Consider the following 14730-nt stretch of genomic DNA (forward strand, 5'->3'; position numbering starts at 1 on the left):
CTTACGCAGGAGCTCTGCAAAGTCCCAACAGAGAGCTGTGCTCTGCACCCGGCTGATCCCAAAGTTTGTACCCAAAGTGGTTAGACCAGAGAGCCAACCGATGTGACTCGTCTGTGGTTGCTCCACTCATCCGAAATCCAGCCATCGCTCCCAGTCAAGGCGCCTTCCCTGGCTATGCCAGTCTTTCTTGGGTCCTGGTTTCTGATTCTTCTGTGGGTAATGGAACACAGGGTGAAAAGCTACTACAGAATTAATATTTGTCTTGCGGCTCATTTTGACTTCTTGGATAGATCAGCGGTCCCTAATTTAGCACTTCTCAAACTTTACAGTCACCTGGGCAGCTTGTTTCAAAATGACCCTTTGGTCCCTCTTCCAGGAGTCAGATTTACTAGATCCGGAGTGAGGCCCAGAAACTTATGTTTCCAAGCACCCCAAACATCACAGATGGTCTGTGCACCACACCTTGAGAAACACAGGCTCGTCCAGAGCAGGCCCAGCGCATTGTTGAGACAGGAAGACCCCTTTTCTCTCTTTCTCTGTCTCTCCCAAGGATAAGCTGAGGTTCCCAGGTCCAGTGAGCTGCTGGCACCAACTTGCAAGAGCCGGTTGTTAAATTCTCAGGAGTTTTGTAGCCAGTAGACCTCATGCCACAAATTAGGGCTCCCCCCACCCTGGAGAGCTGGTGTTAGAGCATTTGCCCACCTACCACTGCCCAGGCGCTATGCTTTCACCGAGATGACGAGGTGGCCTGGTGGCAATGACTACTCTGAAACACCATTCCCCAATCTCCACGGAGAGACACTCCACAGAAAACTGGGTGGCCTTGGGTTTGGGGTTTGTGTCATCTGGAGAATGAGACCCCCACAGCTCTCAATTAATGAACACTAACCGGGACCAGGCACTGTTCTATCGGAATGTACGCCATTTAATTGTCATGACAACCGTATGCGGTGTGTGCTTTTAATATTACCATTTTCCAGGCGAGAACACAGAGCACAGGGAGGTTAAGTACCTTGCCCAAGATTATACAGCAAGTGACAGAAGCAGGGTTTCAACCCATACAGTCTGGCTCTTGGGCCCACTGTTTTCACCACCAGCCTTTTACCTTGGTGAACCTGGGACGTCTCTGGAAGGCAGTCTCAGCGTTTCAGAACCTGCACTGCACTGTCCTTCTCCAACACCCACACCTGCGGCCCCTACCTGCAGCCGCTGCCTGCTGGGCTGCTTCTCCGTCATTGGCCAGTTGGGAGGGGCTGAAACAATGCCACGGTCCTTAGGCAGCTGGGTGTGCTGCTGGCGGGGAGCCAGAAATAGATGCCCCATCCATTGGAGAACGTAGCAAAAAGCCATCCTTCCTAGCAGGATGGCGCCAACTAGAAAGGCGCCTCTTCTGACCTTCTGGCGGGCAGCGCCTTTCGGAGAGAGAACCGCGCGGAGTGCACGCTGGGGGCGCGCAGCACGTCCAGGTCTCCTACCCCTTGCCTGCCAAGCCTAGACCCCTTGTGCAGTACACAGTCTGTCCGGCCGTACACCCCAGCCCCAGGGCCTCCACCTGGCTCAGCCACCTCTGCAGACGATGGCGGTGCCGAAAGAAGCTCGGTACCGAAAAGTGCGCGACCCAGGAGGGAGCGCGGGGCCATTCGCCAGGGGCGGGGCGGGATGTGCCAAGCCCCGAGACTTCCTGGCGGTGGCTCTGGGCTGGGCCTGCAGCCGTGTGACTCGGGCAAGGGTAGGTAGCTGGAAGGTCCTGAGCAGAAGCGTGAGGGAAGTGTGGGCACGCTCCCGGCCTGGGGCTTTTGTTGCTGGGAGCGAAGGCTGTGAAAGGCAGGTGAGACGCCACGCCCCTCGGCGGGGGCGGGGCCTGCCCGGGGGTGGCGGGAACGCCCCAAAGAAGGGCTCACCCGGGGAACGGAGGCCCCGGGGGAGGAGGGTGCTCCCCGCTCTGGGGAATCTCCCTGGCAGGGGCAGCTCCCCCATTCCGAGCCCCAGGGGCTCGGCCCTCTGTTCCACACCCCAGCCCGCTTCTCAAAGCTTCTTTGTTCCACGGGGCCTAGCAGTGGCCGGCCCCGACCTGATAAGGCCAGGTTGGGCAGATAGCGACCCAGCCCTGCGCCGCCCCCAGCCGCACCCGGCCGCCTCGCACGCACGCCTCGTTCGCCCCAGCTGGCCAAACACCCGGGGACTCTTCCCTGCGGGCAGGGGCAAGGTTTGACCCCTGGGCTGGCCTGGCCTGCAGCTCATTTAAGCCCCTCATCCACATGGAAAAGTGGGAGAAGGGACTTGTTATCCTCGTTTCAGGAATAAATAAGTTTCTAAGAGAGGAAAGGACTTGCCCATGGTCATTTCTTCCACAAGCAGGAACACTTATTATGGGCCAAGTGTGCTACTTACATTATCTTTTAAAATTCGAACAGTCTGTGATATGAGGTTGTCCTAATTCTTATTTTGCCGATGAAGAAACTGAGGCTCAGAGAGGTGAAGTCACTTTCCCAAGGCCACACGGTAAAAGAATCCAGGCCAGAGCCTAGGTCCCCAGCAGCAGTAAACTGAGGAATGGTGGAACTGATGCGTTGCCATCTGAGGGGAATGGGAGGAAGGCACACCCAGCCTCAACTGAAAGATCCAGTGGGACTAGGGGTGGCCAGGCGAGGTGGTCTGGGGGAATAAAGTTCTAGGTGGTGATGGTGGGGTTCAAATATGTCCACAAATTCTTTGACACTTCCTATGGAGAGGCAGGTTCTGTGTCCCCTCCCCTTGAATCTGACCTGAGATTGGATAAGAAAAGGTCACCCACCTTCTGCCTGAGAGAAACAGATCAACCTGGGAGTGCTATGCTGGAGAGGCTCTGGGTAGGTCCCATCCTCAGCTGAGCTGAGTTCCCAGCCTACAGCCAGCATCAACTGGCAACCATGTGAGTGCGCCATCTTAGATGTCCAGCCCAACAGAGCCTTCAGATAGTGGCAGCCCTGGCCAACATCCGACTGCAACTGCATGAGAGACCTCAAGGGAGTACTCCCTGGCCAAGCCCTTCCAGGATTTCTGACTCACAAAATTGTAAGCAAAATGAAATAGTTGTTTGGAACGTCAAAGTTCTGGCATGAGTTCTTACACAGCGATAGTAACTAGCACAAAAGGCAAAGAGGGAATGGAGCCTCCTGAAGGCATCTCCTGAAGCTTTCCTGAGACCTTTAACACAATTTTACACCACAGGCTTTTAAACAAAATAGAGCTGGAGGAGGTGTTATGTTCTTTCATATTCTAAAGGGGTAGCATGAGAAGAAATGGAATAAACTTGGGGCAGCTGGAGATGGGGACAAAGGGAATGGCTAAACAAGCACGTCTTTCTACACTCAATCAATGGAAAACAAATTTGTGTATCTGCTCTGGTGGCAGGATCTCTGCTGATATCAAACTCTTGCATGTGTAAAGAGACTTGTGGTGGTTCTGCGAGGAAGAAAGCTGGGTTAGTGAGTAGCAAGGAATTGTACATGGTCAAGTGGAAAGAAATGCTATTAGAGATTTCTAAAAACCTAAATTTTAAATGCTGAAGAAAGTGTCCAGAGTTTGACACCTGGAAAGGAGCTGGACACTCCTGGGCACAGTTCCTGGTGACATTTGTCCTGCACACAATTCCTGGTGACATTTGCCTAGAGTGCCTCTGCAAACAGGAGCTTGCAGGGCCTCAGCAAGAAGATTCATGAAAAGGAATCGGAAAGCACCTTGCTACCCTAATAAACTCCAGGTGTATCTGCATCTGGCTTCTGTGCACGCCTCTCAGTACCCAACTAGGAAGACTCAGAGGAAAGCAACCAGGCAGGTAATAGGGTCTGCATGTGGCCTGGGGAGTGGTTGGGAGTGTGGGGGTGTAGAAGTTAGAGTGAAGGACAGGTTTCTTGGTTTGGAACTCTTTAGCCTTGAGAGACAAAAACTGGGTATGATCAAAATCTCATAACGAGGGAAAATAGTAAGTTTACAGTGGAGAAACCTGGCAGGTACCCCTTCACCCAATTGATCAAGGCTAACATCACCAATAATATATATTGACATCACAGAGCACCTGCTATGGTGCACTGAGAAGGGAACATCACCTCTGTATTTTCCCTCACAATAATGCAAACCTCACTCCAATCAAGAGAAACCATGAGACAAACCTGGACTGAGGGACATTCTACAACTTATCTGGCCAGTATTCTTGAAAAGAGTAAAGGTCATGGAAGACAAGGAAAGACTTAGGAACTGCCCAGGGTGGAAGATACTAAGGAGACATGGAACTAAATGTAATGTGGGATTCTGGATTGAATCCTGGAACAGAAAAAGGATATTAATGGTCAAACTTGTGGAATCTAAATAAATTCTATTTCCATTGATAGTATTGAGCCAAGGTTTATTTCCTAGTTTTGATAAATGTTCTACGGTTATATAAGATGTTAACATAAGGGGAAGCTGGGTGAAGGGTATAGAACTCTCTATTTTTGTAACTTTTCTGTACATCTAAAATTAATTTTAAAAATTTAATGTAAAAAGAAAATCTAATATAGAGTCCCTTATATTTTCTTCTTTTTTAAAGGATTTATTTTATTTATCCCACTCTCCTCCTCAGTTGTTTGCACTTGCTGTCTGCATGTCTTCTTTAGGAGGTATGAGGAACCAAACCTGGGACCTCCCATGTGGTAGGGGGCGCCCAAATGCTTGAACCACATCTGCTTCCCCACTTAATTTTCTTTCTTCCTTTTTTTTTTTTTAAGATTTATTTTATTTATTTCTCCTCCCTTCCAGTGCCCCCGTGTGTCTGCTCTCTGTGTCCATTCACTGTGTGTTCTTCTGTGTCTGTTTGTATTCTCATTAGGCAGCTCTGGGAACTGATCCTGGGACCTTCCAGAGTGGGAGAGGGGTGATTACTCTCTTGCGCCACTTCAACTCCCTGTTCTGCTATGTCTTATTTTTTTCTCTCCTCTGTATCTCTTCTTGCGTCATCTTGCTGCACCAGCTCTCCACGTCAGCTGGCAGTCCTGCGTGGGGTGGCTTTCCCGCGCTGGTCAGCATTCCCATGGAGGGCAGCACTCATGCATAGGGTAACATTCTTGCATGGGCTGGCACTCCACGTGGGCCAGCTCACCGCCTGGGCCAGCTTGCCCTCACCAGGAGGCCCTGGACATCAAACCTTGGACCTCCTATATGGTAGACGGGAGCCCAATTGATTGAGCCACATCCGTTTCCTGCCTCTTAATTTTCAATGTAACTTTTCTGCAATCTAAAACATCTTTTAAAATAAAGTTTTAAAAATATAAAAAAAGAAAGAAAGAAAGAAAAAAGAACTGTATAGGCCAGAAAACAGGTGGGCTTCCTTACCAATACCTGAAGTTCAAGCCAACTTCCACACCCACACAAGGCCAACCAGCTACATTGATCTGGTGGTCATATTACATGAGAGAGGGCCCTAGTCAGAAAAGGAAATAAGTTGGAAAAGGGTTTGAGGAATTAAATAGAATGGAAAGTCACAGAATAATGGTATTCTCCATTTTTTCAGAACATAAAATGAGCCAGGCACTGTGCTAAACCCTTCAGTATGTTATCTCATTTAAACCTCAAACCTTTGATGTAGATGTTCTCACCTGTCTTCAAATGAGGATACTGGGTCTTAGAGAAGGGAAGGAATATGATCATTTAGCCGGTGGTAGTTGGATTCAAATCTAGTCTGCTTGACTCTAGAATTCTTTCTTAACCACTCCACTGTATTGTCTTCTCAGGCATGCACTTCATTCAGTTTATACCTTGGGGTCTCTGGGCTGGGCTGGGAGGGTCAGGGAAGAGTTGAGAGGACAGGAGGAAGGTGGGGGTGGGTGGGGTGGAGCAGGAGCTGTCCATGGTGCTGGCCGTGGAGCCGGGCGTGCAGCTGGGAACTGCTCTGCTCAGATGAGCTTGTGGTGACAATTCCTCCACAGGAATCAAGAGGGGGAGAGACTTCAAGTTCTGCCTTGAAATAAATAACTGTGTATACAGGATCCAGTGAAATAGGGGTTTGTCCTTAGTTCTGACTTGCCATCAGTACTTTCCCACATAGTTCTACTGGTTGTTAAAACCTGGAATGCTTTGGTACCAGTTGGTAAACAGTCACTGACTGAGCTCTCCACTGTATGGTTGTTCTCCCAGCTCATCCTCCCCCTGCCCGGGACTTCTCCACAATCCTGCAATCAATATCTGGCAAAACAGGGGCTTTTAGGACCCTGCTCTGGCTCCAAGGCCAGCTGATGTCCATACTTAACTGTCAGTACCCATGCCTTACCAGTTGTTAAGTATTTTGAATACTACCCTTGTTGTCCCCATTTTACAAGTGAGGAAAGTCAGGCTCTGAAAGGCTTAATGATTTGCTTGAAGTTGCTCAACTATTAAATGCTGGAACCGACACTTGAACTTCAGTCTTCTGAGATCAAACCCCATGCCCTTCTCCCTCCTTTCCTGAAGTGCTGGTCTGTGTGTCTTTCTGTCCTGTGATGGATCCAATGAGTGAAGGTGAAAGTTATCTAGGGAAAGCTGCCCAGTGCGAAAAAAGTGCAGCCTGTGGAGGAGTGGCACTGCACACACTGAGAGCTGATGCAACAAGATGATGCAACAAAAAGAGACACAGATTCCTGGTGCTGCTGACAAGAATATAAGCAGACACAGAAGAACACACAGCAAATGGACACAGGGAGCAGACAACTGGGGGAAGGGGATGGCAGGAAAGGGGAGAGAAATAAAAAAATCTTTAAAAAAAAGAAAGTTACCTAGGGAGTCTGGGCTGGCAAAGAGACTTAGAAAACTCTATGTAGGTCCCAGGCAAGACAGAACACTTTCCTTTGAATTCTCTTACCTGATGGCAGTCTACCCCAGAATCTATGCTGGTTTTGTGACCTGGCAGTCCTTTCAGTCTGGGGGTGCCACCAGTCCCTTGATGAAACCCCCCACCAGTTATGGGGGCCATGGGGCTCTAACTCAGAGAGTGCCCGAGGCCTGCTCTTATATACAGCCCTGGACTACCCCAGTGGCCCTATTCACTGCAGCTTAGCTCCCTCTCCACCCCCCACCCACAGCAGGCTGGGCCTGACCACCCTACCCATCTCTGAGGTTAGGGGGTCCTGTGTGGGCGGGGATCCTGCCTCCTCATCCCCTCTTCCTCAAATACATCTTGGATGCAGGCTTGATTTCAGAATCAAGACTAAAAATGTACTTGGAGTTTCAGGGGTGAAGGAAGGTGAGAGAGGGTGTTCTAAGTGATAGAGTTGGGTTGATTTGTCAACTGGACAGAAACTCACTGTGGCATCTCCTTTTGTACTTCTCCACCCCAGAGCAGCAAGACAGCTCTCTTCTTGGAGAAAATAAAGGAGAAAGACGTGGAGGGGAGAAAAACTTACCACCTCTCCATTGTGCAGCAGTGGGTGGAAGGTGGAGGGAGGGGGAGGGCACAGAAGGCTAAGTGGCTTATTTACTGGGACCCACCATTTAGTAAATGATCTTCACCTGTGTGTGTGTGTGTGTGTGTGTGTGTGTAAAGATACTTGGAAAAAATGCTTAGAAAAGGACTTTTTTTTTTCCCATGGGGCTAAAGCCTAAATCACTGAACATGTTTTATCTTCCTTATTCCTACACCCAGTCTCCAGACCAGGAGAATGTGAGGCTCCTACCCCCTCTTCCTCCCTTTCATCTACATCCTGGTGCCCATCAATTTCCCAAATCATTGCCTTGACTCACAGTCTTGAACAAAGCATCACACCCCCCCTTTGTTTTTCTTGGGTCCACGGAGAATGTGATCACCAGGATCCAATGCCCATTATTCCCCACAGACTCTGAGCTTCTAAAAAGGGGGGCTTTTGAAGCTAAACCAGCTTCTCCCCTCCCCCTCCTCCTCTTGCTGTGACTCTTTCCATGCTGGGTGCCTCCCTGGGCAAAGTCCGGCACACGGGCCTCTCCCTGGGAGTCCACCATGCCAGTCGAGGTCACTAGTCAGCAGAGTTCCTCGGGGCAGCCAGAACTCTGCAGAAACAGAACCCCCAGGGACTCCACTAAGAGGAGGAGCCATTCATTCCATTGCCCCAAATCCATGATCCGCTGAGGTTGGAGCAGATGAGCTCAGGAGGGAGGCGTCTCCAGTGAGGAGGCACACGGAAGCTTGGCTCCTTGCAGGAGCTGTTTCTCCCCCTCGGGGTTTTTGCACTGGGATTCCTGTAGTCGCCATAAAGCCCTGCCCTCAGGGTCACTGCTCCCTATTTCTTTTTGGCCTAAGAATGAACAAATGGGTCCCTTTCCTTGTTCATAAGGTCCAGCTGAGTCAGACTGACCTTTTCAAAAAGAACTTGACAACAAATATGAGGGGGAAAAAAAAGAAAACAATTTTAGAAACTACAAACAGCATAAAAGTCACGTGTCCAAAATCCAGGCTTCAGATTTTGAGAATCCCATTAAAAACCAGTGAAAAGCTCACTGAGCTCCAGGTTCCCTGATCCCAAGAAAAACCCAGGCCTAATCGTGCTGGCATTACCTACTGTACCTTCCAGTCCCACCAGCCTGGGTCCTGTGATCTTTTGGGTCAACCAAGGCCACTTTGTCCTCTCCGTTCCTCTTTCCCCTTTCACAAGTAAACTCCAATGCTCCCAAAATAATAGTTTTCCCCCTGGGTTTACCTAGAGGCGTCACATCCTAAGCACACCCCTCCCCCACCCATCCAAGAGGAAAACGGTTCACTGTCGAGTTTCTGGGCAGTGAAACATCTTTTATTGCCCGTGAATGAACTTTGAGACTCTCAGCTTCACCTATTGACAGGCCCTTCCTGCAATCTCACATATCAAGAAATGAACAAAGGCGCTTCCAAAAGCCCACATTAGGCAAAACATTCCTTCTTCATATATTCACGTTCAGATACACCCCAAAGAGTTAGCTTGATGCTGGGCAGGAGGAAATGCTAGGAGGGAATGCCAAAGACACATTCTCTTCCCCCAACCAAATAAATACATTTGCAAAGCAATACGCAAGATAATAAGCTAAGCGCTGCTTTTAAGCCAACAATCGCAATCACGGAGAATGAGAACCCAGTTGAGATTTTGATCTTGTGATGCCAACGCGTATCGGGAAATAGCAGTAAAGACTTCCGCTGGAGTGAAACACCCGTGCGAGTAGCCCCGCGTAAGAATTTGGTTTGTCAACTAAAGTCACGATTGCGGGGACGTCACGGCAACTAGGCGACTATACATACCACGTCGTGACTCATAGAAGCGCACAATTACTATCAGCAAGGAAAATCAGAGAATCAAAAATGAGGGTAGGGATTAGAGTTGGGCGGCTCGTTCGCCCTTCTGTGCGTCTTGACTCATTTGGTTTGCCGTCGTTGCCCTAGGATACCAGAGGACGCCGTAGTCCGCGCGTCCTGTATCTATGGAGACGACAACATGGCGGCGGTGTGAGTTCTGAGCGTTGATCCCAGGGTCCAGGGAGCGGCGCTAGTGGCCAGGGAAGGTATCTATCTCAGGAGACCGCCACCTCCGGGAAAGCGTGGCCAGGGTCCCCTCCGTGTCTCCCCCAGGAGGACCCCGTGGAGATGAGACTTGGGAGGGCGTGGGATGGGAGTGGATGTGGGGAATCAGACTGAGGTTCCCGAAGAGAGAGGAACAGCCCTGAATATATTTTCTTCCTCTTCATTTAACCCGTTTCTTCCTTCCTCAACTTGACAAAAACGAACCTCTACTTTTTGCATTAGTTATCTTGGGAATTTTTAGGTCGGAAATTCGGCAAAGAAAGGAAGCTGAAGATATATTTTCAAAAGTCTTCTAGATCAGAAAACTGGATTTTAAAAAAATATCCTACTTGCCCAGTCTCTTCAAATTATTGGAGATGTCTATTTACTTTGGAGGCATGCAGGCTAATGTGGAGATTGTGATGGTTAATAATAATAGTAATATAGGTCTGTCTAGTGCCCTTTCAGAGCTCCTCTTTCATTCGAGCCTCACATCAACTTTGCGAAATACTCAGGATGACCCTTTCTTTACAGATGAGGAGACTGAGGCTTAGGGAGATGGAGGTCCTTTCCTATCTAAAGCGATGCGGAACCCAGCTTTCCTTGGTCCTGGCCCAGGGCTCACTTCCTTGAGCCCTATGACCTGGACAGGTCCAGCTTTCTACCGGTTTTCATTTCTTCAGTGCGCAATCTGGGATAGTTTCATGTGTTGATTGGAGACTTTTTTAGAACCCCGAGGTAGTAGCTGTCTGTTAAATCCCCTGAGGTTAGAGATATTCACGGGTCAGGGCAGGTCTGCAAGTGGCACCTTTCCTCCTGGCCTCCCTGGCTTATATTTCTTTGATTCCATCTGAACATCCATTTCACAATTGAAGGTAGGGACGTTGCCTGTCTGTTTCCATGCCTACCACAGTACCTGGTGCATAGCATGAATGGATGAGGAACCCTAAGATAGTCCCCTTCAGAGGGGTTGGAGATGTTACCAATTAAGAAAAACTGAATCAACGGAATCTTTTGTTCTATGGGGAGGGGATGGGAGAGAGTCCAGTAGAAATATGTAAAATCCTAAAAGGTGACTATGAAATTGTTACTAAACCTGAGTATGTTATAATAAGGAGCTGGACCCCAAACTTGAAAAGAGATCATTTTAGGCCAAATAAAAGACAATTCACATCTAATCATAAACTATCATGAGGATTGATATACATGTGAAGGCCTCGCAACATTACTCAATAAATGTCAGTAAAAGCTGTTATTAATTTTGAAACTATTATTCCAAGAGTTGGAGAAGGGGGAGTAGATGTGGCTCAAGTGTCTGGGCACCTGCCTCCCACATGGGAGGTCCTGGGTTCAGTTCCTGTGTGCCTCCTAAAGAAAACAAACAATGAGTAGACATCAAGCAAAAACAATGAGCAGACAATGAGCTAGACAACAAGCAGACAATGAGCAAAACCAAAACAAGCAGGGAGTGGATGTAGTTCAAGAAGTTGGGTACCTGCCTCCCACATGTGTGTGTGTGTGGGGTGTGAGTCCCAGGTTCAGTTCCCAGTGCCTCCTAAAGAAGAAACAGACAATGAGCAAAAACAATGAGCAGACAATGAGCACAAAAATAAACAAAAAAACAATTTGCAAAGAGATGAGGGAGCCATCTTGGGGTGGGGGGGAAGAGTTGGAGAAGGACACTGAGTAGTCTGAAACATATACATATGTTTAAAAAAAGATATTAGATTGATGCTGTTCAATATGGTAGCCACCACCACAAGTGGCCATTGAAATATGGGTAGTCCAAGTTGAGATGTGCTGTAAAAGTAAAATACACGCTGAATTTTGAAGACAGTACAAAAATAAGAAGGTAAAATTCTCACTATTTTATATTGATTATATATAGAAATGATAATATTTTGGACATAAGGGTTAAATAAAATGTTATTACAATGAATTTAACCTGTTTTTTTTAAAAAATGAAGCTACTAGAAAAAATTTTAATTACATATATGGTTTGCACTATATTTTGGGGAGACATTGCTGTGTTAGGTGATTTTATGGATTCCAGCTCCATATAGAGTGTAAAGGGGAACTAGAGCCAAACCTCTTGAGGTGTACCATAGCAGAGGTTCTGCAAACCACTTCTCCGTGTTCCTGAGCAGGGTTGGCCATAGTCAGAGTGTCTGAGTGGGAACATTTCTAGCTTCTTATGAAGGTCTCACAGTCACACCTAGGTGTGTATGCTAAAGAAAGCCTGCTAAAGGAAGAGGGGATTTGAGGTGATGGAGCTAGAGCAGGTCTTAGATACTGTGTGTCCTCTAGAACAGGGCCAAACACCCTTTAAAGCATTTGGTGAAAGCTGTGTGTGCTCTTCCTGGAAAAGAGCACATGTACACCCATAGGACATTTTGCATCTTTCTAGCTGCAATGCATCCATGGATCCCTAGACTTGAATCCCTCTGCTCTAGAAATGGATGCGTTTATCCTTGGATTGAGTGAGTCATTATTTCAGCAAATGTTAGCTTTAAACCTGGACAACAGGTTGGGTACTGCTGGAGGGAACCCAAGGGACTAAGGACTCGCCAGTCCCATTTGCCTCTTCTTTGCCCCTTGCTCCTATTCTCCCCAGAGGCAAGATACACTCAGAGGAAACAGGTAGAGAGGAAAGCCAGATACAGGTAATGCACGTGTTCTAGTAACACTGGGGGCTTGCTGAGCGATGCCAAGTGTGGCCATAGCATAGAGGGGCGCGGCTGGGTGGGCCCCTCCCCAAGCCCCTCCGCCTTCCTGCTGGTGAGGCCCCAGGCTCCCAGGCACAGCCCTGGGCTTTGGGTCGGGTCTCATTCCTCAAGGCGCCACCTCACGCCCGTTGCCAGAGCTGGGAAGCGGGCTGTCTTCCCCACGGCGCCTCTACGCCACCGACCTCTCTTTTTCATGTCCTTCTTGTCTCCCCTTTGCTCTCTTCCAGCTTCACACTCAGGCCAGGATCTGAGCCAGCGTGCTCCCCACTGGACTTGTGTTCCAGGTGCCCAGTGCTCACCCAGGCAGCTCTGGAGTCCTTCTTGAGGCGCAGTGAGCACAGGGACTACACCATGAACTCGTCGTGCTTGAGCACCAGCGTGCCCACCGCGACGGGCAGCAGCATGGCCACGAGCGCCGGCAGCAGCAGCAGTGCACGTGTGAGGACCCGTGACCTGCTGGAGCAGGGCGCAGGGCCATGGTGGGGGTGGGAGCGGTCCGAGAGGACCCGACTCTTGTATTTAAACCCAGCGCTAGTCCCTGCCTAGACTGAGCACCAAGCAGGCTGGCGTGGTGGCAGCAGGGAGGAGCAGAGTGAGGAAATGCGGGGGGACGGAGCGCTCCAGGGAGGAGCGAGTCACAGGCTGGTAGTGTCCTGGCCTGTCTCTCTCCACTCAGAAAGTTCTTCTGCACACTTAGAGTTTGACCAGTGTATGGATGTGGTTTGCTTTTTGCGACTCTCAGGTTCTCTCTTCGTGCTGATGGGAGGTGATGCACACAGTTGTCCAGGGGTGTGACCACGGGGTATGTCTGTGCCTGGCACACGAGGTTCTGTGTTGTGTGTGGGTGCCGTGCTGGTGGCTGCATTTGCCTCCCTGTGCACTGAGGACCACATTTTGGAAGGCACGTCATCCCTCTGTCTGTGCCATTCTGGCCTGCCTGCACTCAGATTCCTTCCTGGCCCTTCTCTGGCTCTGCTCCGAGCTGGCAGGGGATTGGCAGACAAGAAGCCAGGGCATCTCTCTCTTCCCTCTCTGCTTTGGGCCGTGTCTCCATCAGCAGCTGTGTCTCCTCCATGGCTTCAGCTGCCACCACACCTTGGGTCTCCTCCCCTAGGTGCAATAGCAGCTTCTTGATGTTGCTAATTTCTGGGGTCCTTCACTCTCCCCTGGCTGTGAGAGTGATTCCCTGCCTTACATTCCCTCTGCTTTAAACACCCAGAAGTGGCTCCTGTTTTCCTGCTTGGACCCTGACTGTGGGCTGAGATTTAAAGTAAATCATTCTCCCTTGCTCATGTCACCTGTCCTCCATGAGCAAATCGGAGAAGAAAATACTATATTGGCTACCCGATGCTCTCTTAAATTTTTTTAGTATATTTTAAATTTATTTTTAAAAGATACATAGATCACACATAACTGATGCTCTCTGTGAATATGGAAACTGAGAATGTTAACTCCAAGCGAGAAGGGATTTGTTGCTCTTGTTCTCCATCATGGTCCCAGCACCTAGCACAGTGTCTGGTACATAGTAGGTGGTCAACAAATATTTGTTGAATGGTTGAAAATATCCTTATAGTATATAACAATATAAAAGCAGTGATTGGTCGATAAAATGGTGATGCCTTGGACATTCATAGCAATGACTTTGCAATGACCTTGGTAGGAAGAGGCCTGTAGTTCAGTCCTCCCCCCACCTTACCACGCAGGGGAGTTCCATACTTCTTCCTCCTCAGATGCTTCGGGAGCTGTGGGTCAGCCTATGAAGTGATTTTCCATTGTACTTCCTGTGGCGCCAGGAGCAGCCCTTGGAGTGATCCCAGGAGACAGGGCATGGGGTGGGCCTTGGTGGTAGGCAAACTGGCTCCTTCTTCTGCTCCACCAGGCAGCTGAGGAGCAGAGGAGGGGGAGTGGTAGAGTGTCACCGTGGCCTGGAAAAGTGCCTGGGATAGACTGCTCCAGCCAGGAGAGGCTTTGGTAGAGGAGGGAGAAGAGGCCAAGGGGAAAGGTATCTGAAGGTGCCCTGAGGAACAGACCAGACCAGCCGAGATGCATTTGGTGCTGGGTAGATGGTTGGATGGGGTGGCCTAGGGAAGGCTGAGGAAGCAGGTTTGCGGGATTTAGTTGGAAAACCATTCCAGTGACCTTGGAAGAGGTAAGGTCTGACCCCAGGACCTACTTGACCCTCAACCCCTCTGTCCAGGCCATCCCCCAGGGGCAAGGGTGGTGTAATTTATTACCCTCTCCGCCAGGGCTCTGGGTCCTTGAGTCCTACCCTGCCAATGCCTCTTTTCTTCTTCCTCTTCTCCATGACACTCGAAGCAGCCAGCCAGCAACATGGAGACGCGGATATGCTTCCCAAAGAAGCAGGACAGAATGGAGAAGAGGGTCATCTGGGGCATCGAGGTGGCTGAAGAGCTGCACTGGAAGGGCTGGGAGCTAGGCAAGGAGATCACCAAGAAGCTGGTTCTGAAAAATCGATCCTTGAAAATCCAGAAGGTGAAGTACAGGTACCAGTATGGGGAG

The 14730-nt window shown here is 49.4% G+C and overlaps 1 protein-coding gene across 4 annotated transcripts in view; it reads left to right on the plus strand.

The window, feature by feature from the left end:
* The first annotated feature begins 9184 nt into the window (after positions 1 to 9184).
* The window catches only part of CFAP65 (cilia and flagella associated protein 65), a 34915-nt gene continuing 29369 nt past the window's right edge, over positions 9185 to 14730 (plus strand). For 2 of the 4 annotated variants that reach the window (XM_058300099.2, XM_058300101.2), the window contains exons 1-3: positions 9185 to 9486; positions 12438 to 12648; positions 14530 to 14714. In XM_058300099.2, the coding sequence (XP_058156082.1) occupies positions 12562 to 12648; positions 14530 to 14714 (272 nt within the window). In that variant the 5' untranslated portion in view covers positions 9185 to 9486; positions 12438 to 12561. Of the gene's footprint in view, positions 9487 to 12437; positions 12649 to 14526; positions 14715 to 14730 lie in introns of those variants that run through there. The other 2 variants (XM_058300097.2, XM_058300100.2) reach the window with 1 other exon arrangement.

Source organism: Dasypus novemcinctus, chromosome 7, assembly GCF_030445035.2.
Source record: "Dasypus novemcinctus isolate mDasNov1 chromosome 7, mDasNov1.1.hap2, whole genome shotgun sequence".
NCBI lineage: Eukaryota > Metazoa > Chordata > Mammalia > Cingulata > Dasypodidae > Dasypus > Dasypus novemcinctus.